The 27,621-nt window shown below is 52.5% G+C and overlaps 1 protein-coding gene across 1 annotated transcript; it reads right to left on the bottom strand.

The window, feature by feature from the left end:
* Positions 1-17,435: 17,435 nt before the first annotated feature.
* PLEKHF1 (pleckstrin homology and FYVE domain containing 1) lies at positions 17,436-25,284 on the bottom strand. The gene is made up of 2 exons (XM_061173191.1): positions 25,169-25,284; positions 17,436-19,086 (listed from the first exon to the last, which is right to left on the bottom strand). Exon 2 carries the CDS (start codon positions 19,070-19,072, stop codon positions 18,233-18,235), a length of 840 nt encoding a protein of 279 aa, XP_061029174.1. The 5' UTR covers positions 19,073-19,086; positions 25,169-25,284; the 3' UTR covers positions 17,436-18,232.
* Positions 25,285-27,621: the final 2,337 nt, after the last annotated feature.

Below are 27,621 nucleotides of genomic sequence, written 5' to 3'. Positions count from 1 at the left end.
TGTGTGCATATTCTGTTCATATTTTCGATTATGATAGATAGTCTGTAAGATAGATTCCTCAACATGAGATTGCTGGATTAAAAAGTATGTAATATTTTTTAAGGCTGTTGTTCTATTCGGTCAAAACTCTTTCCAGAGGGGCAGTATCAATCATTTGCTCTCCCAGCAACAGGTTTTGGGGGTGCACATCTCATCACATCCTCACCAAGAAATAGAATGAGAGTGTCTTAAAGCTCTGTTAATTTGATGGGTGATTACTGACATCTTGGTTTGAGTCACTTATCTTTGGATTATGAGTGGGGTTGACAAGGCCAGGGTGACCTCCTGGCGGCCACCTACCCAGGTGGTGCTGAGAGCCCCCGGGCCCCCATGGCCCAGGCCTAGCAGAGAGTGAGGGGACCCTGGCCTGAGCAGAGGGCTGGCGGGGCGGTGGCGGCTTGTGGCCAGGAAGCAGCAGGGGAGTGCCAGCAGCGGGAGCGTAGGGAGGCAGCCCAGGAGGAAGCCTTGGTGGGGGACCCAGTAATTATACAAAGAAACCTTCTGCTCTGGACCGGTTATTAACCTGCTTCGGGTGTTGACGTGACAGTGCCGAGCAAGATTTTTCCAGGCAGATGGTGTATTTTTACCTAGAATGAACTTTTCTATTTTTCTGTGTTTTGGAAGTAGACACCGGGGGGTGTTGCAATGCGGGAGGACTGGGGCTCAGGGTGTGGAGGAAGGGTCCTCTCCCCGTTACTCATTGAGAGGTGCCATCTAGTGGGCAAGCGGGTGCATCCTTTCTCTTCTTCCCTCTGAGCCGGGCCTGTCGAGCCTTCTCTGAGTCTCCAGCCAGGCCAGGATGTGGCTCCACAAGGATATGCTGTTTTGTGAGTTCCCCTTGGGAGGGGGCTGGGGCCTTCCTGAGGTTTTAATAAGCCATGAACAGAAGATCAGCCATGTCTGCTGCAACCTTTTTGCATATAAACCAGAATGTCTCTCAGTCCTGAACAGTCAACATATGGCAGTTAAGCAATGCCAGGATTCATCTAAACCACACAGGGAAGAAGGACTGTCTGATATATTTTCAGTTTGCTGGGAGGAGATAAATGGCTTTATTCGCTGGAGGTGACATCTCGGACCATTATGATGACAGCGGGTCAGGAGGCAAAGCTTGGGCCTGGCCGGCTGCATCGCAGCCTCGGGGCTGCTAAGGTACCCCAAATGCTGGCAAATGGAGGAAGTTAAAAAATGTTTTTCTAAATTATTGAGGTGGAAACTATTTAATTTTTGTGGGTCTTAAGGGGAGGACTTTACTCGTTCTCACTTGCAGTGAAACAAATGAAAGGATAATATCTAGGAGTTATCTGTTACACACCAATTAATTAGTATTAATGAATACACATGATCAAACCCAGAGCTGGCAGGGCTGTGGGAAACCAATGTATACACATACATACACTCCACTGGAGAAAATACATAGTGATACAGTCTTCTGGGAGAGTGATTTAAAGGAAAAAAGTCACAGGAACCATAAAATTGTATATACTTTCCAGCCAACCAATTTCACTTCAGGGAAAACATTACAATAAAATAATTCAAACAGAAAAAAGATAAAGATATTCATAGCACTGCTGTTTATGATGGCAGGAAAAAAGGGAAACAATTCCGATGTTGAACAACAGGGAAATAGTTAAACTGTGTATGTGGGCAATATAATGGAATACTAACGCCAATTTTAATAGGTAGTAAATGGGGATGGGTGTATGAAAGTCAGTGGAATTGCTCCATGCGCATTATTTGCCTACAGCAACTTCATACTTATGTGCTTGGGGGGAATAAAGAAAAAGACAAGCTGTAACCAGTGCTGGTGACCCCAAGGGCTTCCAGTGCCCCAAGGGTGTGGCTCAGGGGAAGTGGCACAGGTGGATGAGAATCTCAGAGTGTGGGCATCTTGTGCCTGAGGGGATTCTAGTGTTTTAAAATGTGAATTACTTACCTATCCGCAAACCAGGCAAGAACCAGCCTGGTCCCCAGCTCCCTGGGGCTGCTTCTCCCAGGAACTGTTCAAGGCCACCTCACGAGCAGTGTTCTCACAAGCCTGCCCCCACAGAGGCGAGGTCCCACTGCAGCGCAAGTTTCCAAAGCACAACCCTGAGGGGTGTTACATGTGCCCCCTGACCAAGGCAGGAGGGCCAGCCATGCTGGGAGCTGTTTGGATACAGAGTCTTCCCTCTAAGGTCTGTCCAATAGAAATATAATACAAGCCACAAACACAATTTTAGATTTTCTAGTAACCTCAGTTTTTAAAAGTAAAAAATAAATTTAGTAGTATACTTTAACCCAATATAGCCAACATATATTATCATTTCAACACATAATCAATAGAAAAGATTATTGAGATATTTTCCAAATTTTTATATTATCTCTTCGAAACTCAGTGTCTATGTCACAATTATAGCACATCTCAAATCTGACTAGCCACGTGTCAAGCCACGTGTGGCCAGTGGCTACCACGTCAGGCATCACCACTCTGTAAGATACATAATAGAAAACATAAAGATGAAAGATTTTTCTTTTCCCCTTGGGTTGCCAGTGATACAGACATGTCCCTCTAAGGGCCAGGAACCTCTTTCTGTCCCTTCTCTGTTCTGAAGTTCAGCATCTGGGCTTGTTTGTGGTCCTTGTTAGAGGTCAAGATCAGGTTGGATGGTGCTATGGACTGAATTGTTTCTCCCCCAAATTCATATGCAGAAGCCCTAACCCCCAATGTGACGGCATTTGGAGATGGAGCCTTTGGAAGGTAATTAGAGTTAGTTGAGGCCATGGTGTGGGGACCCCCATCCCCACGATGGGATTAGTGCCCTTGTGAGAAGAAAGATCAGAGAGCTCCCTCTCTCTCTCTCTCTCTCTCCCTCTCTCTCTCTGCCATGTGAAGACAGGGAGGAGAGGGCCGTTTGCAAGCCAAGAGCCCTCACCAGAACCCAGCCATGCTGGCACCCTGATCTTGGACTTCCAGCCTCCACAACTGCGAGCGATACATGTCCATGGTTAGGCTGCCAGTCTGCAGCGCTTTGTTATGGCAGCCTGAGCAGACTGCGGCAGGTGGGAAGCTGGGAAGGGGAGGCTTACTGGGGACCTCCCAGATCCCTGTTCTCTAACCTGATTTAGGGGCAACAGCATTTTCTCCCTGCCTTGAGATGACAACTCGACCTGGTGTGTGGGTGAAGACCCCCCTGGATGAACATCCTCAGCCACTAAGAACCAGCCTTGTCCTTCTGTCCCAGGCACAGGTGGCCCTCAGAGGCCTTGGAGGATGGCACCCCTTAATCTCTACCCCCTCTCTGCCTGCACCTGCCGAGCTGAATGTGGCTAAAGAAAACACCTGCCCACAATGACTGGTCTCACTCAGCACCACTGTGTTTTCCTAGTTCACTTCCTCTCCCACTGCCCCTCCTCTCCTCAGCTCCCAACCCTTCCTCCTGTGTCTTCCCTCAGGTCATGACCTTCATTCCCTGAGAAAAGGAATTAACCGGAAGAGAATGTTCACTCCCTACATCTGTGCCCATCTTTCCTCCTGGTATTAGGAACCGCCCTTGCTCTTGACTCAGGCCAGCCCCTCCACTGGACACCAGATCCCACCCCCTCCCTCCTGAGGGCACTGCTCCAGTCATTCTCCTCCTTCCCCCTCATTGCCACGTCCCCAGCTGCACAGACCTGTCCCATCAGCGTGAACGTGTGCATGATTTCTCCCATATTAAAAAAACAACAAAAATTTCAGCAAGGGTACCAGGAAAATTCAGTGGGGAATAATTGTCCTTTCAACAAATGGTTCTGGAACAACACATAAAAAAATGAAGTTGGATGACCCCCTACCTTATAACATATAAAACATTAACTCAAAATGGATCATACACCTAAATGTAGGAGCTAAAACTATGAAACTCTAAGATGAAAACATAGGAATAAGTCTTTATGACCTTGGATTAGGCAATGGGTTCTTAGATAAGACACAAAATCATAAGTGACAAAAGAAAAAATAGATAAATGGGACTTCATTAAGATTAAAAACTTTCATGCTTCAAAGGACACCATCAAGAAAGTGAAAAAACAATCCACAGAATGGGAGAAAATAATTGCAAATCATGTATCTGATAAGGGACTGCTATCTAGAATATATAAAGAACTCTCACAACTCAACAATAAAAAGACAAATAACCCAATTTAAAAATGGGTAAAGGATTTGAACAGACATTTCTCCAAAGAAGATATTCATGGCCAATAAGCACGTGAGAAGATGCTCAACATCATTAGTCATCAAAACCACAATGAGATACCACTTCTCCCCCATTCAGATGGCAAAAATAAAAAAGACAATAACAAATGTTGATGAGATTGGGAAGAAATTGGAACATTTGTATGTTGCTGTTGGGAATGTGAAATGGTGCAGTCACTTTGGAAAACAGTTCGACAGTTCCTCAAAATATTAAACAGAGAGTTATTATATGATCCAGCAATTCCACTCCTAGGTATATACCCAAGAGAATTGAAAACATATGGCCACACAAAAACTTGCGTACGAATGTTTATTAGCAGTATTTTTTATAATAGCCATAAAGTGTTAACAACCCAAATGTTCATCACTTGGTGAATGGATGAACAAAACGTGGCATATACATTGTATATAACATACAATGGAATATTATTCGGCAATAAAGAAGAATTATATTATGTATATACTGATACATGCTACAACATGGATGAACTTTGAAAATATGCTAAGTGAAAGAGCCAGTCACAAAATACCACATATTCTATGATTCCATTTATATGAAATGTCCAGAATAGGCAAATCCATAGAGACAAAGTAGATCAGTGACTGCCAGGGGCTTGGGGAGAGGAGGAATGGCTGCTCATGGACATGGGGTTTCTCTTCGGGGTGACAAAAATGTTCTGACACTAGATAATGGAGACGGTTGCACAATCTGGTGAATATACTAAAAACTACTGAACTGTATACTTTAAAGAGGGAGGGTGGATTTTATGTGATGTGAATTATATCTCAATAAAGCTGTTTAAAAGTACTCTCTTTGGCACTGCTGCCCCCTCTCTTTGGAGCCACCACCCCATTTCTCTCTCTTTGCAGTGGAATTCCTCACAGGAGTTTTCCACACTCACTGTCACCAGTCTGTCTCTTCCCCTTCTGGCAGGCATCTGCTCCTACTACCCCACTAAATGATCTCCTGTCAAGGTCACTGTCCTCCACGTTACTAAACCCAGTGGTCATTCTCAGTCCTCATCTTGCCCGACCCGTGGGCAGCATTTGGCCCAGTTGACCACCCCTCTCCACTTGGCCTCCCCTACCCTGTGCTCTCCTGGTTTCCTCCGGCCTCCACGGCTGCTCTTTCTTGATCTTTGCTGCTTCCACCTCCAGTCCTGACTTGTAAACACTGAAATGTCCAAGGTTCATTGCCTGACCCCTCCTCTCTCTCTCTCTCCCTCCCTCTCTCTTTATTTTTTTTTAAAGCCATTGAATTGTACACTTTAAATGGGTGAGTTGTATGGTATGTAAATTATATCTCAAGCTTTTTACTTTTTTTTAAAATTTATTTTTATTTATTTATTTTTGGCTGTGTTGGGTCTTCGTTTCCGTGCGAGGGCTTTCTCTAGTTGCGGCAAGTGGGGGCCACTCTTCATTGCGGTGCGCGGGCCTCTCACTATCGCTCCCTCTGTCTTTTTATTGAGGTAAAATTGGTATATAACATTATATAAGTTTCAGGTGTACAACACTATAATTCAACATCTGTGTTCATTACAAAGTGGTCATCACCAGAAGTCTAGTTACCATCCATCACCTTACACTTGACCCCCTTCACCCATTTTGCCCATCCTCCCAACTCCCTTCCCCTCTGGTCATCACCAGTCTGTTCTCTGTGTCTATGAGTTTGTTTTTGTTTTTTTGTTTGTTCATTTGTTTTTGGGGTCTTGTGTTTTGTTTTGGTTTTTGTTTTTAGATTCCATATACGAGTGAGATCATACCATATGATATTTTTTCTTTCACCTTCCAACTTTTTTCACTTATATTATCCTCATGGTCCATCTATGTTGTTGCAAATGGCAAGATTTCACTCTTTCTCGTGGCTGAGTAGTATTTCATTGTATATGTACACCACAGCTTTATCCATTCATCCATTGATGGACACTTACATTGCTGCCACGTCTGGGCTCACCCCTTCTCTTTTCTATCTACAGCACCCCCCTGGGGCTCTCATCCTGTGCACAGCCTGCTCACTCACTGAAGATTCCCAAGTGTGTTTGTCAGCTCAGACTTTCTTCCTGAACTCCAGTCCCTTAAATACAACTGCCCGCTCAATCTTCCCAACTTTACATCCCAAAACTACGTTCCTGATACCATACTCCCCACTCCTCAAAAAACCCACAACAAACAAGCAACAACAACAAGCAGCTCCTCCTTCAGCCTTCTGGATCTCAGAAACAAGGGGCTGTACGCCTCCAGTTGCTTTGACGTCTTTCTTTCTCTCACATTCTATATCCATCCCATTAGCAAATTCTGTTGGTTCTTCCTTCAAGTAGATCCGTAATTTAATCTCTTCTGAGCACATCCACTTGGGCCCTGGTCCATGCCACCATCATCTCTCCCTCCTCGGTGATCTCCCAGCTGCCCTCCTGGCCCTCTTAGTCAAGTTCATCGCAGCCAGTGATCCTGCTAAAAGGTGAGTCAGCGTGTGCCACTTCTCAGCTGAAAGCCTTCCCATGACACCCATTTTCTGACTCCAGAGGAAAACCAGAGCCTTTACAGTGCCTCCAGGCCCCTACTTCGCCTCCCTCCCCCTTACCCCTCATCTCCTTCATCTCTTCATCTCTGGCCACTGGCTCTGCCCCAGCCACGCTGGCCTCCTCCATGCTCCTGGACCAGGGCAGGGACCTTCCCACCTCAAGGCATTTGCACTTGTTTCTTCCCTCTCCCGAATATCTGCCTCGTTTCCTTCAGGTCTTAACTTAAATCCACCTTTTCAGTGAAGCCCTGCCTGGCCACTGGATCTGAAACTGTGGCTGTCCAGCCCTCACTGTCCCCTACCCTGCGTTGTTATCATCTACAGCACTTGATACCTACAAATTTACTCCATTACAGACTTTTTTCCCCAGATGATATAGAGACCATCTATATCAAGAAGAGTGTTGAGATAATCTTTTCAGAAAACAAAAGACAAAGCACATCAGCAGAGCTGAACTGACAAGGGACAGGCATGAGCATTTCCAAATAGTGTGGTCCCTCTTGGTTGGAAATCACCCTAGTGCTGGAAAAGACACCTGAGATAGAGAGAGTATAACATACTTTAAAAAAATTGTATTTGCCTGTCTCTCTTCACTATAGTGTGAGCTCCAGGAGGGGAGGGATTTTTGTCTGATTTGGTCACAGCTATATTCCCAGTGCTTGCAGGTACTCAATCAATACTTGTTGAATGAATAAACAAAAATTTAAAAGCTAGCAGGCAGGTTTTCTCCCATTTCATTTTGCATCCCATACGCAGGCTGACTGCTTCTCGCGGGCCAGGCCTAATTCCCACACCATCTCCATCTCACACATCCACTCCACCCAAGTGTGAGAGAAAAGGGAGCCGCCCGTTCGCCTGGTGAGGCTGGCTCCAACGTCAGCGCAGTGTCTGAGGCCTACGTGCCAAGTAACCTTCCAGAATGACAGCAGTGGGAAAGACAGACAACACCAACTGCTGGTGAGAACGTGGAACGACTGGAACCCTCACCTATGCTGGTGGGGTGCCAATTGGTTTGCCTCCTGCCGAGAACTGCTGGGTAGCATCTGCTAAAGCCATGTATACATCTCTCCTATGGCCCAGCAACTCCACTCCTAGTTATGTGCCTAAGACAAATGAGAGCTTACGTCCACCAACAGACATCTAGAAGATTGGTCGTGAACCCTCATTCATGATAACCCCAATTGCAAACAACCCAAATGCCTGGTGACAGAATGAATAAACAATTGTGGAGGGTTCCCAGAGTCAAATACTCTACTACGATGAAAAACAACAACCACATCACCCACAGAGACAGAGAGGAATCTCACAGACACAGTGTTGAGCAAAGAAACCTGAACAAAAAGAGACATACAGTGTGATTCTATTCATATTGTCGAAGAAAAGTTAATCAGTAGATCTAAGAAAGAAATAGAAAATTTTATTCGAACCAGACTGAGGATTATAACCCAGGAACAGCCTCTCAGAAAGCTCCAAGAACTGCTCCACTTGTTAGAGATCAAAGCACAGTTACATAAGTTTTTGAGACAAAGGGCTGTGTATTAAATGACGTATTGTTGACAGTTTACACAATCCAGATCTCTGAGTACAAAGCGAGTAGTGGGTCATGGGTCATTATGGCCCCTTGCAAGATTAAGAAAGAAGGTTATCGCCTAAAGAGTTGTGACCCTTGATGAGATTAAGGAGGAATGTTATCTCCTAAGGAGGTCTGGTTAATGCAGATGCACAACACACACTAAAGGGAGGAGGCCCAAATGGGCAGAGAAAAGTTTTATGTTTAAATTTTTCTGGTCTTGCCATAAAGTATGAATTTTATTTCATCAATATGAAGTTTAAAAAAATAGGAAAAAATCTGTGGTGACAGAAAGCAGAACATCAGTTACCCTTGGAGGCAGGTACTGCTTGGGAGGGACTGAGGGAGCCTTCTGGGTGCTGGAGATGCTCTATATCTTGATCTGGGTGGCGCTTATAGGTGTGTGTGAGAGTGTGCAAAGTCTCACTGAGCTGCACACTTGAAGTTTGTGCACTTTTCTGAATGAAGGTTAGACCTTGATAGAGAGAAAGAGAGAAAGAGAGAAAGAGAGAAAGAGAGAAAGAAAGAAAGAAAGAAAGAAAGAAAGAAAGAAAGAAAGAAAGAAAGAAAGAAAGAAAGAAAGAAAGAAAGAAAGAAAGAAAGAAAGGAAGGAAGGAAGGAAGGAAGGAAGGAAGAAAGGAAGAAGGAAGAAGGAAGGAAGGAAGGGAAGGAAGGAAGGAAGAAAAAAGAAAGAAAGAAGGAAAGAAAGAAAGAAAGAAAGAAAGAAAGAGAAGGAGAGAAGGAAAGAAGGAAAGGAAGAAAGGAAGAAAGGAAAAGAAAGAAAGGAAGGAAGGAAGAAAGAAAGGGAGAGAGAGAACGAGAGAGAGGAAGGAAGGAAGAAAGGAAAGAAGGAAAGAAAGAAAGGAGAGAGAGAGAAAGAGAGAGAGGAAGGAAGGGAGGAAGGAAGGGAGTGAGGAAGGGAGGAAGGAAGGAAGAAAGAAAGAAAGGAAGGAAGGAAGAAAGAAAAAAGAAAGAGAGAGAGAGAAAGAGAGGAAGGAAGGGAGGAAGGAAGGGAGGGAGGAAGGGAGGAAGGAAGGAAGAAAGAAAAGGAAAGAAAGAAAGAAAGGAAGGAAGGAAGGAAGAAAGAAAGAAGGAAAGAAAGAAAAAGAAAGAAAGAATGAAAGAAAGAGAGAGAGAGAGAGAAAGAAAGGAAGGAAGAAAGAAAAGAAAGAGAACAAAAGTCCCAGAGTGGTAACCCAGACAGATGACTGCTCTGTCTGATATCCCACCCTGTGCTAATTTCATCCTTGTAATGCTCTGAAGACCTGTTGATTTTCCTACCTGCTCACTACTTGACCTTTGGAGAGGAGGTCGACATGCTGAAATACCTAGGACCTAATCCTGGAGGACACGGGTGCTTTCACAAAGTATATCCTTGAAGAACTTGGTCTCTCTGCATCATTGCTCTCCTAACTTGAGGAGGGCTGGGCAGGCTTTGTTTCCCCAAATCAGATTTTCATCTGAATTATGTTTGTTCCTCCACTCATGTGATAATCAGCTTGTGAGACAGACTGCCTGAGTAAGATGTCGCATTGTTTTTGACTTGAATAAAGGAAACAATCACTATGAATGTTCTTTTTTCATATCTTGGAGCTGTTCATCATTGGGTGGATTTCTCCCTAACTGAATTGAAATCTGCACAGTGTCTTGGCAACGGCCTCATTCTGGGTGTGAATATGGGCCCCAAGACCCTCACCTGGTCCCTTTCCCTAGACTCCTTGGTCCTTTGCCCTGAGAGCTGGGCTGAGACCCCCGTCACATGACTCAGGACCACTCCTCTCTCTGCGCAGGTGGAGGAAGTGGCTGTGGACCCTCGCAGCTCTCAGTAGGTCCCCTCACTTAGTCCCACGGTTGCACTGGTTGTCCAGACCCGTGTCTTGTGCCCATTTCTAGAGCCAGGGTGTGGGTGAGTCAGCTGCAGCAAAACATGTGGCTAAAGGTAAGGAAGAGGACTTCCCCAGGGGCGTGGGGAAAACACTCCGTGATCTCATTTTCTCTCATGTTAGTACCACACTCGCAGCACTTCTGATACCAGATGTGCGGGGGTTCACCCCACCCACCCCTCCCTGCACCAAGCAATTCTCTGTGACACTGACTGGATGTTCTATAATTCAATTCCATTCTGGCACTAACTGGTGTTAAGGGCTCAGTCCCATAAGACTGCCCCCGGTTCAGATGCCAATCCCAAGTCCTAGGTTGTCACCTGTACATCCGACAGACTGGTTATAAATCAGGGTTCCTGTGACCCCCCTCCTTGGGTTTGATAATTTGCTAGAACAGCTCACAGAACTCAGGGAAATACTTGTTTACTTGTTTGTTATAAAGGATATAATAAGGAATACAGATGAACAGCCAGATGAAGAGATGAGTGGGAAGGGATGTGGAGCTTGGGTGCCCACTCCGGGTGCACCACCCTCCCAGCGCCTCCACGTGTTCACCAGCCTGGAAGCTCTCCCAACGCTGCGCTTGTGGGATTTTTACGGAGCTTTCATCATGATTGATCATTAACTCAGTCTCCCCCCGTCTGGGTGGATGGTGGAGGTGGGGGGGACTACAAGTTCCAAGCTTCTAATCATGGCTCAGTCTTTCTACAATGTTGCTTCATTAGAAAAAGAGACACTGCTGTCACCCAGGAAATTCCAGGGGATTTAGGAGCTCTGTGTCAGAGATGTTCCCAGTGCTCTTATCACTTGGGAAATTACAAAGGTTTTAGGAGCTCTGTGCCAGGAACTGGGGGCAGAGACGAATATATATTTTTTGTATTATTTCACACCAGGGAATACCAGAGTGTGACCGCCCGAGGGAGGAACATGCACTCAGGTAAGCCACGGGTGCCCACCACCCCGTGAACTCGCTCTAGCAGCAGGGGGTAGGGAGCAGTAAGCAAAGTGGTGTTTCCAGGTGAGGACACAGCATGAGTGCAGAACAGAAAGAGCACGGAGATCCTGGGCCTGTCCTGGGGTGACGATCTGCACACCAGCCCCACTCAGTGCTGGGCCCCCTGAGCCCTGCCTCCGCTGTGGCCCCCCAGGCCACCTCCCTCTCGCTGAGTGCCTTTGCTTCAACTCTGACTTCTACTCCAGCTCAGGTCTTGGGGAAAGAAATTGTCAGCTAGTGGCTGGTCTTAGACCAAGGCTGACGGGTTCTTCCACTTCCTGACTGGGGGGTGGGGACCCCAGGAGCCTTGGTTGAGATACAAAGGAAGGCATTTTGGCATTTTAGAATGTTGGTAATTTACAAACTACATAAAGTTTGTGTATGTGTGTGTGTGTGTGTGTGTGTGTGTGTGTGTGCCAGAATCCTGGGACCCTGATTTCCTCAGCCCTGGGCATTGCTGTGGGCAGCCAGAGGACCCTCTGTACTGAGAAAGAATGGGTGGCAAGGATGGCTAGCCCCAGGCCCCCACTCCCACCCCTCCCTGCTTGGGAGCCACGGTGGGCAGGAACCGGTCTCTGGAAAGCCTGTTCTTTGGGGTCAGAATGTCTGGCAGGATCCCTAAGCTGACGTTCCAAGGACTGAAATTTCCTCTTGTTTTTGCCCAGAAACGTCTGGCTCAGCCTGCCCTCCCTCTGTCCCCCCCACCCCCGCCTGCCCGCCTGCCTTTCTGTCTTTAGTGTTGGAACATTCCGGTCAGAGCTGGGCTCTGTGGTGTGGAGAGCAGCCAGCAGGAGATGGGATCTGGCCACTGCTTCTCGTGCGGCACTGACCCTGACTCGCGAGTGTCGGGGACACGCCTGCCCTGGGGGCCTGTGAAGGGGGCCGGGAGGAGCCCCAAGGGCCTCCCGTGGGCCTCACTCTCCTCTCCTTCCTGCGCCCTCACTGTCTGTTCCTCCCTTCTAGACTCATCCAAAGCCAGTCTGAGGCTTTGAGATGGGGAGTCCAGGAGGGGAAAAGGAGGAGGCAGGCTGAGAGGGGCTGGAGGTGTCTGTGTTGGGGACGGGGGCGCCCAGCCTGGTCCACATCCAGCGTCATGGCCTTGTGTGAACTGCTCCCTCCAGGGCCCTAAGGAAGCTCCTTCGGTGCTTCAGTGCACCACAGACTCCCTCAGTTCGCACCTGGGTGGCCTGGAAGGGCAAAAGGGTGGGGGACAGGCAAGGGAAGGGCCAGAAGACACCCCAGTGTCTGGCTAGAAGGCCTGAGTGCAGGCGCCAATGCAGGCCAGACAAGCAGGTTAGGCCAAGCCGTTGGGGGCAGTTGTGACCGCAGGGGCTGTCCTTGTGAACCCAGCATCTTGCCAATGGCCCCCGGGAGCTAGGGGAAGTCACAAGGCTACCTCCCCCTAGAAGAGAAGCATCTGTGGAATGGCCAGGGGCACTGGGCCTGTGCTGGGAGCTGTGGGGGCCGCAGATGAATGATGACTGAGCTGCCCCCTGCCCTTGAGTGGCTCAGACTTGAGGGCCAGCTTTGATGGGCACAGGCCCACTCAGGCACCTCCGGGAGGACAGAGGGTGGGGAAGCTGGAGCAGGGCTGCAGGTGCTCTGGGAGCATAAATGGGACAGCCATGCTGACCTGGGGCATCCCAGGAAGGCAGCAGAGTGGAGGTGGCAGCTGCACTGGGGTTCACAGGAGGGCTAAGTTCATGGGCAGAGGTGGAATGGTGAGCACAGAGATAGCAAGTAGCCCAGAGAAGCCCAGAGCCTGGCTCTGTTGGTCTTAGTGAGGCAGACCCCTCTCCCCCACCTCTGGCCCCCACCCCACATTCCGCCCTCTGAGCACAGGTCCCACTGAGTCTGCTCGGGGCTGAAGCAGGGCACCTAGGTGGAGGGCAGGGGCCCCGTCACAGTTGCAGGCCTGGGCACAGAAAGAGGCACGGGCCAGGCGGTGAGCACTGAGGAGGGAGGCTTCAGGCAGCCCAGAGCCTGCCAGCCAGGTGCGAAAAGCCCCAGACACAGAGGCGGCCCCTCCCCTGCCCACAGCCCTCAAGAAGGCCACTTCCTGCAGGCCCAGGGCAGAGGAAGCGGCTGCCTTGCTTTGCAATCGTGGCCTGAGAGACCCTGGGTCCTGGCTGAGAACTGGGTCAGCCTCGCACCCACTCTCACCCTGCCCAGTGGCTGAGCCCGAGAGTGGCCCTGACCCCCCCTGCAGCCTCTTTGTGGCCGTGTCCCAGAGAACAGGCTGGGGCAGGAAAGAGGCCAGGCCACCAGAAATCCTCTGATGCCAACCTGGATGCCATCCCCAAGGGAGCCACCGGACCCCTGCAAACAGGTGTGATGACACCTTTCCAGAAAGCTCTGCCTGGGTGGTTGGGGGTGGATGGGTACTTCCTGCCCTGCCTAAGAGGGCAACAATCAGTGTCTTGGGGGAGGGGCTGTTCTCCAACCCTCCAGAAAGAGGCCAGGGTTCTCATCCAGCGCCTTGACTGGGGGCTCCAGGAGTGAGGCCCAATTCCCGTTTCCTTGTCATCCCCTCTGCCCCAGTGCCCCCAGCCTATTTCTTACTTGATTCATTTATTCAGTCAACAAATTAATGCCAGGGACAGGAGGGGATGGTTAACAAAAAGACCCAGACTCCCAGGCCTCATGGAGACTACCACCCTCTATGATAAAGTCCTGCCCTCCTCTGAGGCTCAACCAAACACCACCTCCTCCAGGAAGCCCTCCCTGATCAAACAGCTGTCCTGAGGGCCTTAGGATGGCCTTGTGTGACCTGGGTCTGCCTCTCTGGGACCAGTGCACAGATGGGTCTCAGTAAGTGGCAGCCACAGCTCCCATCAGCACCACTACCCACCATCAGCATCATCCAGGAGGGATAAGATTCCTTGGGTCCTGTGAATCCCTTGCCTGCCTGTGGCAGAAAGCACTCAAATGTTATCAGCACACGTGCAGTGGGCCCTATTTAAGAAAACTCAGCATCTAAAAACCCCAACAGACAAAACTGTTGGAGGAGGCCTGAGGAGGCCTCCCCTAATAGCTGAGTCCTGTAGGAACATAGCACCCCTGCCTAGGAGTGGGCTAAACTCTAAAGGGAGGCCTGCCTGTCAGTCAGTCCCCAAATGCCCTGAGGTCGCCTTTGTGAGTTGGCTTTCCACCAGGAGCGACTTCAGACTTCCGTCTGCGCTGATTCCAGCAAGGGTGCCTCAGGCAGTGCTAAGGTGGTAGGGGCTCCACAGTGCCCCTCAAATGCCTGGGCCTGGTCCTCAGACCCTCGTCCATCTGCAGCTCTGAGAAGGAGGGGCAAGGCAGGCCCCTCCCAGCGTCCAAAGCCTGTTAGCAGGCTTCGCCTCTGGCAGGGACGTGCAGTCCACGCCCAGCTGAGGGGGAAGATTCCTGGGTGGTGAACAGGAGCACTTGGCTGGCAGGACAGTTGGTTCTCGTGCCCTTACCAGGCCTTGCAAGTGAAGCCTCAAGAGGGATTGAGAGGACCTAGACGCAGGCCCAGCAGACCCAGCCCTGCTGCCAGACCTTAAGCATCGTCCTGGGGGAAAGGGAACATCCACAAACAGCCAGACATTGATTCAGCCTGAGAACTCCTGACCTCCTCCACGTGTGGGGACAGCATGGTGGCCAAGGGCAAGGGCCAGCCACGTGGCCCTGACTGAGGGCAACTCCAGAGTCTTGGACAACATGTGCCGTTGGGTAGGTGGGGGAGGAAAGCGCAGACCCGTGCGGCCTGGCTGGGCAGCAGGCTACTGCTAAGAACAGCCGGTGTGGGGAATGGGGGAGTAGGGTGGGGGGTTGTGCGTGAGGGGGGTGGAGTCAGGACCTGGCCTGACTCTCGACCCAAGCCAGGCTGACGAGGTTGTCTCTGAAGGGAAACAGATCCGTAAGGAGTCAGAGATGGGGTCTCCCGAGGCAGCGCCTTCCCCTCCTGGGCCCACATCTTCCCTTTCAGGAGGTCCTGACTCCTCCGACACATTCCCCTCTGTGCTTCAGTGGTCAGGGGCCTGATCACTGCTCCACCTCACACGCTGGCCCAGGGCAAACATTCCGCCCAGGGCTTTTACTTTGCTTCCGAGGGCACCATCTGCTGTCATCAGAGCGTCTTGCAGAACAGGGCAGGGGCCAGCCCTTTGGGATAAGTTGAGGGCAGCCAAGGCTTGCCTTCTGCCATCTATCGTGGTAGGCAGATGTGGCCTTAGTGAAGCCTAGGCCACCCCTTGGGGATCCCAGGGGTAGCAGGAGGCTTCACGGCCATTCTCCCGCCTCAGCCATCTGCACACAGCCACCAGGGCAAGCTCCTGAAAGCAAACAGCAGACCTGCCGCCCTGCTAAAGGCTCCAGTGGCTCCCGGTGCATCCCACCTGCCCCCACCACCTCTCTGGCCTCAGTCCAGCCAAGCTGCTCCAGAACACATGGGCTCCTCCCCTCCTCGGGGCCTTTGCACTTGCTGTTCCCCGTCTGGAGTCTGGAACGCCATCTCCCCAACTGGCCTCACTCACTCATTCCCACTATTCAAGGAGTGCTGCCCTCCTCCCGCGCCCCGCCATGCCCAAGTCCATGCCCCCATCACAGCCCATGCCAGGCCCGACGTCACCCACTTCTGTGCCTCTTGTGCTAGGCTGTATATTCCTTGAGAGCCGAGAACTTGTGCATCTCACTCAGACTGTGTCCCCAGTCCATGAGGCAGCATACAGCAATGAGTGAGTCTGCGTGAATGAAAGCCCTCCAAAGGTTGTTTGCCACTTGAGCCCTTGGGTCCTCACAGGCCCTAACGCCTCAGGGCTCAGGGAAGCTGCCGCCCTGTCCCAGCCCTGGTGGCTAGGGCTGTGAGGGAAGCAGGTCTGAGGGTCGAAGGCTGAGGGCCGAGCCAGGACCTGTCTAGCCCGAGTGTGGAGGGCATGGCCTCACCTGCCTGGGGTTCTGTGCCCTGTGCCCCTTTGGCAGGCAGCTGTGGAGAAGGCTGCCGGTGCCTGCAATCAGGTGCGGAAATCCTCTCTTCCGTCCAAAGGAACACTGTCCTGGTGCTTCTACTGCCCGTTTACCGGGCAAGGGAGGTTCTAGGGGAGTGGGGCAGTGACCAAGACGCCAGTGGCTGGAGCTGGGCACTCCCTGCCTGGGCACCAACCCTGGGTGAAGGGATAGGACTGGCTGGCCTGGGCTTTCACGCCGATCTGGCCTCAGTAAGTTGCGCTGCACCCTGTAACCTGCCTGCTCTGAACCCTCTGCCCAGGCAGAACTGCCTGAACCAGTTTGTGTGGTTCAGGGAGGCCAAGGGCTCGTCAATTCTTGGAAGCACCTCTGACCCTCCCCACCCAGTCCCTCTGCCCTGCGGGTTAGGCCACAGGCAGGCCCTGGGTGCCTCACACTTTGCCCCTCCCGCCCTCCCTCACACGGGTGGCTCCTGTCAAGAGTAGGCTGGAGTGTTGCCACCCCTTGGAGCCCACCTGGCCTGCTGAATCAAGAGTTAGCATTCGAAGGAGATTCTCAGGGTTCTGTCTGCAAGTGAACGTTTGAAAACTGGGCCGGGAGGACAACTGTTCACCCAGGGACTGGAGCTGATGGTGGGGTTTCAGGCACTGCGCAGTGTGGGCTGGGGGCAGCTTTCCTGGCCCCAAAGTCACCACTTCTGACAGTGACCCCCTCTCTGCCCAGTGGGCTCTGGCCAAGGCCAGCCAGGCGATGGGGGGAAGACTGGTACAGGAGACTGTCCTGAAGGACCACAACTCCGTGGCCGGGTGTGGGCCAGGAATCAGGCGGCTGCCATTCAAGCTCCAGCCCCAACACACACCAGCTGAGCATGGCAGGTTGCTGCACTTGGGACTTCCCCACTCAATGGCACCATCCTCGGGGGTGGGCCAGAGCAGGAGGCCACATGGGAGAGCTTTAAACCTGGAAGGCTCATGGAGAGCTGGATAAGTGGCTCCTTGTTTCCTTTACTTGCTGTCTGGCTGTTTAGATAACTCACACCAAGTGAACAGGGCTGCAGGTGCTGGGCTACAGTCACGGCGCCTGGATGGATGGAGCTCTGTCCCTGGGAATCAACCATGGTGTGGTGCAAACATCTGACCCCACTGGAACTGCCAGCGTTCTCAGGAATGCCCAGAGTGGTGGACAGTTGTCGACATTTGCCATCTAGCATGGTTTCAGTCCTCAGTCACAGAGCTGTGTCTGAAGCAAGAACACTCCTGGACTTTGCAAACACATGAGTCGATAAACTTTCTTTTTATTATTAAGTCAGTCTGGGTAGGGTTTCTGTCACTTGCAATTAAGAGTCCTAACAGAAAACACTGCTTTCTCCAGCACAGGGAGGGATGAGGACAGGACTGAGAGGCATCAGACACCTGGAGGGAGGTGAGACTGGGCCAGAGGGCTTGGCAGGCCACTCTGGACCATGGGGAGCTCAGGCTGCAGTTCCTGGGCCTGGCGGGCACCCACAGCATGGCAGTCTCTTGCCTGGCTCTGGGTGAGCCCACATGCCTGCCGTGACAAGGCCCAGCCAGCCAGGCAGGTGGGCATCAGCAAGGTAGGTGGGCAGGCATTGGTTTCCTGGAGGCCTCTCAGGACCCACAGTGTTTCCTGCAGGGGGGCGGGGCCAGGTCTGGTGATTCAAGGCCTCAGAGAAGAGGGGACCTCACTCCAGTGCAACCTTCTCTCTGGTCCCTAAAGCTGCCTGAGGTTGTCTAATTCAAGGGATCATCTGGATCAACAGCTCAAAGGGCCAAGAAACGACATTTGTTCCCAAGAGGCCTAAGTATTTTGGGTTTGCTAAATGAAAAGGTTCCACCTGAAGTGGAACTAGAAGGATGCCAAAAAGAGGCATTGGGGGTTCAGAGAAAAGGAGCCGCTTCCGCTGTGCCCACCACCCCGCGGGGTAGGGTCCCGTGGGGTAGGGCCCTGCAGGGTGCTGGGCAGCTTGGGGAACTCTGCCCTCTCAGGGGCCCCGGCAATGGCATCTGCTTGGATGCCGAAGTGACTAGGAAAGCCCTCCCGCATGTCTGCAGACCCGGGGTCAGCTGTGGAAGGACGACCAGGAGACTCCCGAGGCGTAGAACTCCACGCGGCTGGGCCAGTCACCATCCCCACTGCCCTCCCTGTCCTCGTCTGAGTCATCCTCGTCTCCACTGGACGCTCCGCAGACGGCCCCGGCCAGGTAGGCCGGCTTCCCCGTGGACCCGGTGCCCAGCTCCTCCGCCTCCTCCTTCCGCTTCTGGGCGGCCAGCTCGCGGAAGCAGAGGCTGCAGACGCGCAGGGGCTTGGGCGAGAGGCGCGGCAGGAGGAAGCGCTCGCGGGAGCACTCGGCACAGACCACAAAGCCGCATTTGCGGCAGTGGTGCCGTCGGGTGAGCGCCGAGAAGCGCGTCTGCGTGCAGCGCATGCAGATGTCCGTGGCCTTGTCGGGGATCCAGGGCGCCGCGTGCTCCGTGCTGGGCTGGAGGCCCGTGGCCAGCAGCTGCCGCCGCACACACTCCTCGATATGGCTGATCCACTCCTGGCGCTCGGTGGCGGAGGCGGCTGACACCACGAAGGACTTCTTGGCCGTCTTGATCATCCAGCGGTTCTTGGCCTGCAGGGTCTCAGGCAGCAGCTCCAGCGTCACCTCCTCCAGCGGAATGATATGTTGGCTGCGGTACTTGCGCTTGTTGAGCACGATGCTGCCGTACACCAGGATGTCGTTGAAGAGGAAGAAGATGCGCGGTTTGGCCTTCTTGCGGCACTCCTTGGTCAGGACGCCCTCACCCAGCAGCACTCGGCCCGGCAGGGCCAGTGGCTGCCCCGATGCCCCGAAGCAGCTCTCAACAGCCGCGATGCGCTGGCTGTTGATCTCCGTGTTCGCCAGGTAGTCCACCATCTTCGGCCACTCGGCTGTGGGAGGAGCAGCAGAGGAGGCGTCAGCTTGCTCAGACATGGGGGTGGGTGGGGGGCGGTGTGTCAAGACCACCCCCTAACCCCCAGCTCACCAACCCATCCATCAGACAACCCACTAATTACCCCACTGCAACCCAGCGGGCCCAGACGGCCACTCAACCAAGGAAACTCGCTGCCCCAGAAAATGACCCTTAGACAAGGAGTTACTGGGAGGTGAAGGGGGACACCCCCCCCCCCCAGTGAGGGACGTATGGAAGCCAGCCCGGGATAGGAAGGCAGCAGTAAAGATGTGTGACTGAGAAGTGGGGGCTCAAGCCCCTGGGGAGCCTTGGAAAACAGGGTAGAACAGGCCTCAACACCATCCACCCAAGGGGCAAGGATACTGAGCCCCAACTCCCTTCAGGGGCTTCCAGGAGCACTGACTACCCAGCACTTTGGGCCTGCCCCAGGCGGAAGGGTGCAGGTGCATGCACCAGGATGGGGAGTGCCAGGCAATGGGGTGTCTGCAACCCCAACCTGTCAGTGACTCCCCCGTCTACCAAGACAAAGCATCGTAGACCCTGCAACCCACTCACTCAGCCCATGAGCCCAGTGGTCACCACCATCATCATCACAGGTACCATTGCTGAGTGCTTCTTCCATGTCAAGCATGACTATCTCATTTCGTCCTCACACCAACCATAGCAGGTAGGTCCCCCCTTGACAGGAGGAAACTGAGGCTCTGTTAGTAACTAGGCAGCCCAGAGCTTGCACCCCTGGAGATGGTGCTGCTCAGAGCCTTCCCCCATGGAGCAGGAGGCCTCTATCCTCCTCTGCCAAGCGCTCCATGTGGTAGCCCCAGATCTCACCTGGGCCCCCTCTGCTCTGTCCATACCCACTCCCTTTGACTCACCAGACTCACAGCTTTGAGGACACCGAAACACCGCCGACCCCAGGGCAAGCCTGCAGTCCCAGCTCTCCCCTGAGCTGCCTCCGTGACCTCCCACCAGCTCCTCTTCTTTTCCAGAAACAAACCACCATTCACCTAGTTGTTGAAGCCCCAAATCTAGGACTCCCCCTTGAATCTCCTCTTTCCTGTACCCCCATTCGACCCATTAGCAAGCTCCATCATTTTTCTCTCTCACACTTGGCCCCAGTCTGCCCACTTCTCAACACACAACTCCACCAGTGAATTGACAGCAAGGCTATCTCCCTTTCAGAAAGGGTCTCTCTGACAACCCCAGCTCAGGCAACTTCTCCCCCTACCCAGGACAGGGTCGGCAAACCATGGCCTGAGGGTCAAATCTGGCCCACAGCCTGGTTTCGTGTATGAAGTTTTATTGGAACACAGCCACATCATTCATTTACAATTGTCTGTGCTGCTTTCCTGCTGCAATAAGAGCTGAGAGCTGTGACAGAGACCACATGGTTACAGAACCTAAAATTTACTCTTTACAGAAAAAGTTTGCTAACCTTTTCTGTAGGATGTTACCCTATTTTGCTTTTTCTTCACAGGACTTACCAGGACCTGATATTTTCTTGTTCATCCATCATTTGCTTGCGTGTTTTCTATTTCCCTCACCCACTTCTAAGCTCCATCACAGCAGGAGCCTTTTCTTGTTCACTGCTGTATCCCCAATGCCTGGAACAGTGCCAAGCACATAGTAGGTGCTTCGTGAGTGGCTAGTGAATGAATGAACCAAAGCTCCCTGGTGCCCACCACAGGAGGAAGGAGTAGCACCTCCTGTCTCTGAAGAGGAAGCAGATGAGAGCTGACCCCACAGCCGCTGCTGCCGCCACCACCATGTGCGCACAAGTGTACAGTCACACACAGCACACCCTTGGCCGAACTGATCACACACGCAGAGTTTCTGGGTCACCACACTGCAGTTCCGTAAGTCAGGCTACCTGTGGGAAGCTGAAGTGGGGCCAGCGCGGGGGCTGGATGCATTACACAACAGGGGTGCTCGGCCCCGACTCACACACCACTTGCCCCTTTCAGACCACAAGCCATCCTGAGAAGTGCTGTCCACACCACCTTACGTAAGAACCACTATTTTTAGGCTGCTGATCTCGGCTGCATGTTGCAAACCTAGCTGATTATGGGTGACAGCCCTGGGCTGTCCTGCTAGGACCAGTCACTGCATCCCTGCTGTGGACAGTCTGGCAACATTCCAGAGGCCACCCCCAGGACCCCTGGGCTGGGTGCTGGGCCCCGGGATGGGCTGGATGAGGGCTCCACTGGAGGAGCTCAGAGTGTAGCAAAGGAGGGAGAGGCACCAAGAGCAGTGACTTTGGGACCTACAGCAGCGACAACGGAGATGCCTGGCAGAGGGGAAAGGGCAGAACAAAGGGTGAACTGGGTGCACTCACACAATGGGCTACTGTTGGCACTTACAGTGACTCCACCCGATCCACATGGGTCAACATGGAGCGACAATAGACACCAAACGCTGAGTGGAAAAAGCAACCTGCAGAATGGTCTGTGTGACACCATGTATGCAGAAATTACGCAACATTTAAAAAGTGTCCAAGAACTATATCTGTGAATCAAAATGGATAGGATGGAGCCTCGCGCCCATGAGGATGGCTGCTATCAAAAAAACAGGAAATAAGTGTTGGTAGGGACATGGAAAAGTTGGAACCCTCCTGCACTGTTAGTGGGAATGTAAACTGGTGCAGCCACTATGGAAAACAGTATGGAGGTCCCTCTAAACATTAAAAATAGAACTGCCATATGATTCAGCAATCCACTTCTGTTTATTTATCCAAGAGAATTGAAAGCAGGATCTCCAAGTGGTATTTGCACACCCATGTTCATAGCAGCATTATTCACAACAGCCAAGAAATGGAAGCATCCCAAGTGTCCATTGATGGATGAATGGATAAACAAAAGGTGGTATAGACATACAATGGAATATTATTCAGCCTTAAAAAGAAATCCTGTCACTTGCTACAACATGGATGGACACTGAAGACATTATGCCAACTGAAATAAGCAAGTCCCCAAAAGACATACTGCATGATTCCACTAATATGATATATCTATAGTAGTCAAATTCATAGAAACAGAAAGTAGCAAGGTGGTTACCAGGGCTGGGGGTGGAGGAGGAGGAAGAGCGGGGTCCGGGCGGGGGCTGTGGTGGTGGAGGAGAGTTTTTATTTAATGGGTATAGAGTTTCGGTTTTGTAAGATGAAGAGAATTCTGGAGATATTTCAAAACAATAGGAATATACTTAACACTACTGAACTGTAAGCTTAAAAATAGTTAAGATGGTTTTAAAACAAAAAGATAGATACAAACCAAAATCAGGAGAAATTTTTATTTCTTTCATTTAAAAAAAGGCAGCAGCAAATGTGATAAAATCCCAATACCAGTCAGTTCTGGGAAGTGGGAACATGAGCTTTTTCTTTCTCTCTTTCTAAATTTAAGGTCCTCAAAAAGAAAAGAATTACAGTACAATGTCTGGGTCAAGAGCTCTGGGCTCTACTGGCCTCGCAGCGGGTCACCAGGCTGGGCCTCCCCTGACCGCACAGCAGCAGGGCCCAGGCTGCAGGACACGCCAGGATGAACATCTGAGGATGGAACGCCACTTGTTCCCTCCAACACACCTGGCAGCCACCTGGCAGAACTGGTTGAAAACCCAATCTTGCAGCCACACACCGAGGCCTAACACATTCAGCACTGAGCAGACAGACTTTATGTGGAGAGAACAGCAGGTGCCCCCCACAGTGGGTGAGCTCTGGAGGCAGACTTGCCCAGGTCCATCTCTGATTAGATGCTACCCAGGTGGGCGCCATGGAGGAAGTGAGGAACAGCGCCCAGGGAGGGGAGAGCTTTGGGCAGGGGAGGACCTACAGCACTGTCTCCCCGTCCCTTGTAGGAGGCCCCTGGATGCCCCACACTGCTCTGTCCCTAGTCAGTGGTTTACAGACCCCCTCCAGGCCCTGTTGGCGGCAAAATATGGCGCAGGAAGGGTGGGGAGTACCTGGTGACAATGAAAGGGGTCTGGGCTCCGAGCTGACTCCACACACTGACTGGGGTAGTGGGAAGGCTCTTGTGCCCCCTCCTCCGTGGGCCTGCAGCGAGTACCAGCTGGGGTGAGGGGCCGGGCAGACAGCATCCTCCTGGGGGGCTCCCCCACATCTGCCTACCAGATCTGCCACGACCAGAACTTCACACCTGCTATAACATGGCCTGGAGATTTTCTTTTTCTTTTTTTTTGACCGCGCCCCTCACTTCTTTCCCTCACCAGGGATCGAACCCGCACCCCCTGCAGTGGAAGCACGCAGTTTTAACCACTGGACCGCCAGGGAAGTCCCCTGGAGATTTTCTTGGTAAATGAGGCAGCATCCCCACCTCCCCATCCCCCACCCCTCCCAGCAGATGGGGAATCCTGTTCTTATTGTTGTCACTAGGGAAGTGAACCATCCTCCCTTAGAACAGGGGAGGAGAGAGCTGAGCCTGTGCCCACTCCTTTTGGGGCCGCCTGCCTCAGGACAGCCTGTGCTGACCCCCATGTGGTACCCCAGATGCTGACAGAAGGTGGACACTCCCGAAGGGCCAGTGTCTGGGAACAGGGAAGTAAACAGACCTGCTCTTTCTTGCAGGTTTTGGAAGGAGGGCAGGCTCCTGGGCTGGCCTTCCTGAACACAAGTGATCCCACCACCTGAGCTGGGCCAAAGGTGCTCTCAGTGAGTGAGCCATGCCCTAAGTGTCACTGGGTGACCAGGGTTCTGTGCTTGACAGTCGAGGTGTCACACATGATCTACACCAGGAGTGGCAAATCTATATCAAGTCTGAACAACTGCCAGTTTTTCTAAATACAATTTATTGGCAAACAGCCACATGCAATGGGGACTGGCTTGCAAAGCCTAAAATATTTACTATTTGGCGCTTTACAGAAAAAGTTTGCAGACCCCTGATCTATACCACCACATGCTGTCAAATGCATAATGCAGGGACTTCCCAGGTGGCGCAATGGTTAAGAATCCGCCTGCCAATGCAAGGGATACGGGTTCAAGCCCTGGTCTGGGAAGATCCCACATGCCGCGGAGCAACTAAGCCCATGCGCCACAATTACTGAAGCCTGCACTCTAGAGCCCACGAACCACAACTACTGAAGCCTGTGCGCCTAGAGCCCGTGCTCTGCAACAACAGAAGCCACCATAATGAGAAGCCAGCTCGCCGCAACTACAGAAAGCCCGCGTGCAGCAATGAAGACCCAATGCAGACAAAAATAAATAAATAAATAAATTTATAAAAAACAAACAAAACAGTTTCAGTGTGACTCAAAGCGTCCATTTTCCCACCTGCAAAAGGGGCTGATGACAACTCTCCCCCTGCACAGCTCTTCAGGTGTTCAGGGAGAGAGAAAGGGAAGGAGATTCCAGGTGACTGCAGGCTGGGAAGGAACTGTCACCTCTCTCTGGGCCTGCCTCAGTTACTTCCTCTGTGAAATGGGAGATTAAGGCCGGCTCTGTTTCCTTTGACAACTCCCACCAAAAGTCACAAACTCACACGCTTCAGGGGCCAGCCGGTTCCTAAACGAGAGAGGCTAGCAAGCACCTAGGTCACCTGGAAGGCGCTTGCACCCTCCCTCTCCTCCCCCCTTCGCTGGGGCAACTATCTCAGCCCACTTCTCCACACCCCGCAGACTGGGACCGTCGACGGCGTGAGTCAGGAATCCCTGAACCATCTCCGGACCGCGGGAGCGCTGAGATCCCTGCTGCCCCAGGGCTCAATGCCCACGGGCGCCTCCTGACCTTTTCCGCTCTCACGTCGCGCATACACCGGGGACCCTGCCTCGACCCCGGGGACCCCTAACCTGTTTTCACCCCGGAGACCCCTTACCTGTTGTCACCCCGCTATCCCTGGAGCCCCTGCAGCCCCCGCCCCGCCTCCAGCCCGACCAGCCAGCAATAAGCGCCCTGCTCCGCGCCTCTGCTCGGGGCCAGAGTCCAAGATGGTCCTGGCTGCGCGCCCGCCCCGCCCCAGCCCCGGGGCCATATAGTCGAGGCGGCCCGGGGAGCTTGGAGGCGGCCGGCCGGCCGGAAGCCCGCCTGCTCCGGTCGCCGCAGCCCGGCCGGGGACCCTTACCTCCTCGGCCGGGGCCCCGCGCGCCCCGCCCGGCAGCCTGCGTGTCAGACCGCACTCGGCCGCGCCGTTCCTCTTGCCAGCTGGGGCTAACCCCAACCGCCCAAGCCGACGCGTTCCAACTCTCCCCGACACGCCCCTCGCGGCAGCTCCGCCAATTGGAGCCCTGGCGCGCGGCGGGGGCGGAGCCTGGATTCCAACTCCAGAACCCCAAGTTCCCGGGAAAAGTGCGCAGGCGGAGTGGCCAGAGTTTGAGTGCGTCGTGGTGAGCCCCTGATGCGAGCCAGGGCTGGGCGGGGCTCGCTTGTAGCTCTCTCCCGGGGCTGGGTACCCCGTCTCAAGACCCCCGGTTTCCCTTTCCGACGCCGCGCTCTGCACGCTGGCTGTTCTTGCCAGGCAGCAGACTTTGAACTCACCGGACTGGGGCCTGTGAGCCAGGAAAGGGGGAGGGAGGCCTTGGCGTTATTGTGCCTTCTGCTGACTCTGGCGGGATTCCCTGCTGCTGGCTGGCATAGTCCTCTCTCAGAAATCGAGAGATTGATAATCATAATATGAAAAATCAGTATTTTATCTGTTTTATGTTTTAAACTTTTTATAGTGAAAACTTTCAAACATACATTGAAGGAAAGAGACTAATTTAATGGACTCCATGTACCCATCACCCAGCTCCAACATTGCCAGCAGGTTTTGTCCCCCTTCTCCCCGCGCTCAACATACGCCCCCCCCACGCCGCCCCCCACCCAGCAACACTGAAATGAAATGAAAGTCCAAGCCTCACCATCACCACTCCTCGAGGGCTGTCTCAACCTCCCTCTGGCCTCCTCTCAACACTTCATTTCACACTAGCTTCTTCCTGTTCCTCAAAACCCCAAGGTTGTTCTCACCTCTGGGCCTTTGCACTTCCTTTGTGCCTCCAGATCTTCCCATGGCTGCATTTTTGGCATTTAGATCCAACTCAAAGTGTCCCCTCCTCAGAGGCTTCCTGACCCACCCTCATCTACCTCACTCCATTTTATTATTTTGCAAAGCACTTCTCTCAACCTGAAGTCATCTGATTAGGTTGCTTGTTTACATGTTCATGGATTATGTTCCCCACCTAGGTAGGCTGTGAGCCCTGTGGGCTGGACAGTATGCATCTTGTTCATTCCTCTCTCTCTCCAGTGCTGAGAACTGAGTTCAGTGTTTAGTAAATGTCTGTCGCAGGGATGAGTTTGTCTTGCCAAATAGGGGAGACTTGGGCACTGTGAAGAGGGGCTGGCTCAGTCCAGGGCAGTGCCTGCTGGGCCAGGACCAAGGCAAGAGACAACAGCGGGAGGAAGAGCCTACCCAGCTCCAGGTGCCTGGGTCCAGACCTCCGACTCTGCCCAGGGCTGGGGCCTGAAGGGTTGGTGCTGGGAGGCATGAGCTGAACAGGGGTGACCCGCTCTCCTGGGTGGTGTGGGCAGAGGCTGTGAGGTAGGGCCCGGTACTGGGGATCTGCCTTTCTCAGCCCGAGTGGAGTGGGGCCGGGACATGGGCACATTGCCACAGGGCAAGGGGCTGGGGCAAGGGAGGAGAGAGCAGGGAGAGGCTAAGAGAAAGAGGAGGGGTGGATAGGCAAGTGAGAGGGCCACCAGCTGTGACCTTGGAGAGTCCACATCCCCCCACCATGGCATCCCCACCTCCACCACCTTCATGGCTATTACCCTCACCCAACATAAGCCACAGGCTCACAAGAGTATTTAAACATTTATAAAATGCATTGCCAACATTTTGTCTTGAAAGATTACACAAAAATTTCAGGATTTTCCGCTTCTCTTAAATCAGAGGATTTGAAAGAGCTGGTCCCCCATTTCCACACAGAGCTGTCCCCTGTAGATGGGGCACGTGTTCTCCCACTCACCACAGTCCCCACCATTCTCCGTGGTTTTCCTCTCACCCCCCCTTTACGCATTTATGTACCTGCAGTTGAATAAGCATTTGAGTTCTGATGGTATACACCAGACAGAGGGTGGGGGACACAAGGCCCCAAGATCCCAGAGGCTGAGTTATAACCAAGGAAGTCAGTTGGGACACTGAGACACTGGGAAATGCCATCCCAAGTGTACACATGCTTGTTGCCCGGGGTGGGGGAGATGGAGAGGGACTTTGAGCTTAGCCTTGTAGGCCACGTGCTGTGACTGCCTCAGTGCCAGATCCCCCACCTCCCTAGCAAGAGGGGCCTTCTCCAGGAAGGCAGGCCCTGCCTGGGGTGAGGTGGCTGTAGGAAGGGAGCTGGAAAGCCCTGTAAACAGCTCTCTGGCATCTGACTCTGTGCTTGGCACAGAGCAGGTGTCCAGGAAAAGGAGGCCTTTTCATGATTCTGGAAAACCAGAGAGAAGATACACAGCTGTTGGTCCTGGAGTCAGGAGACCCCAACTAGCCTTTTCTCACTGCTGGTCCAGGGTCCACTGGGGCCTCAGTCTCCTCATCTGTCC

The sequence above is a fragment of the Eubalaena glacialis genome, chromosome 18 (assembly GCF_028564815.1).
Source record: "Eubalaena glacialis isolate mEubGla1 chromosome 18, mEubGla1.1.hap2.+ XY, whole genome shotgun sequence".
Lineage (NCBI taxonomy): Eukaryota > Metazoa > Chordata > Mammalia > Artiodactyla > Balaenidae > Eubalaena > Eubalaena glacialis.
The sequence above is the reverse complement of the archived record's forward strand: the minus strand, read 5'-3'. Positions and strand labels throughout refer to the sequence as shown.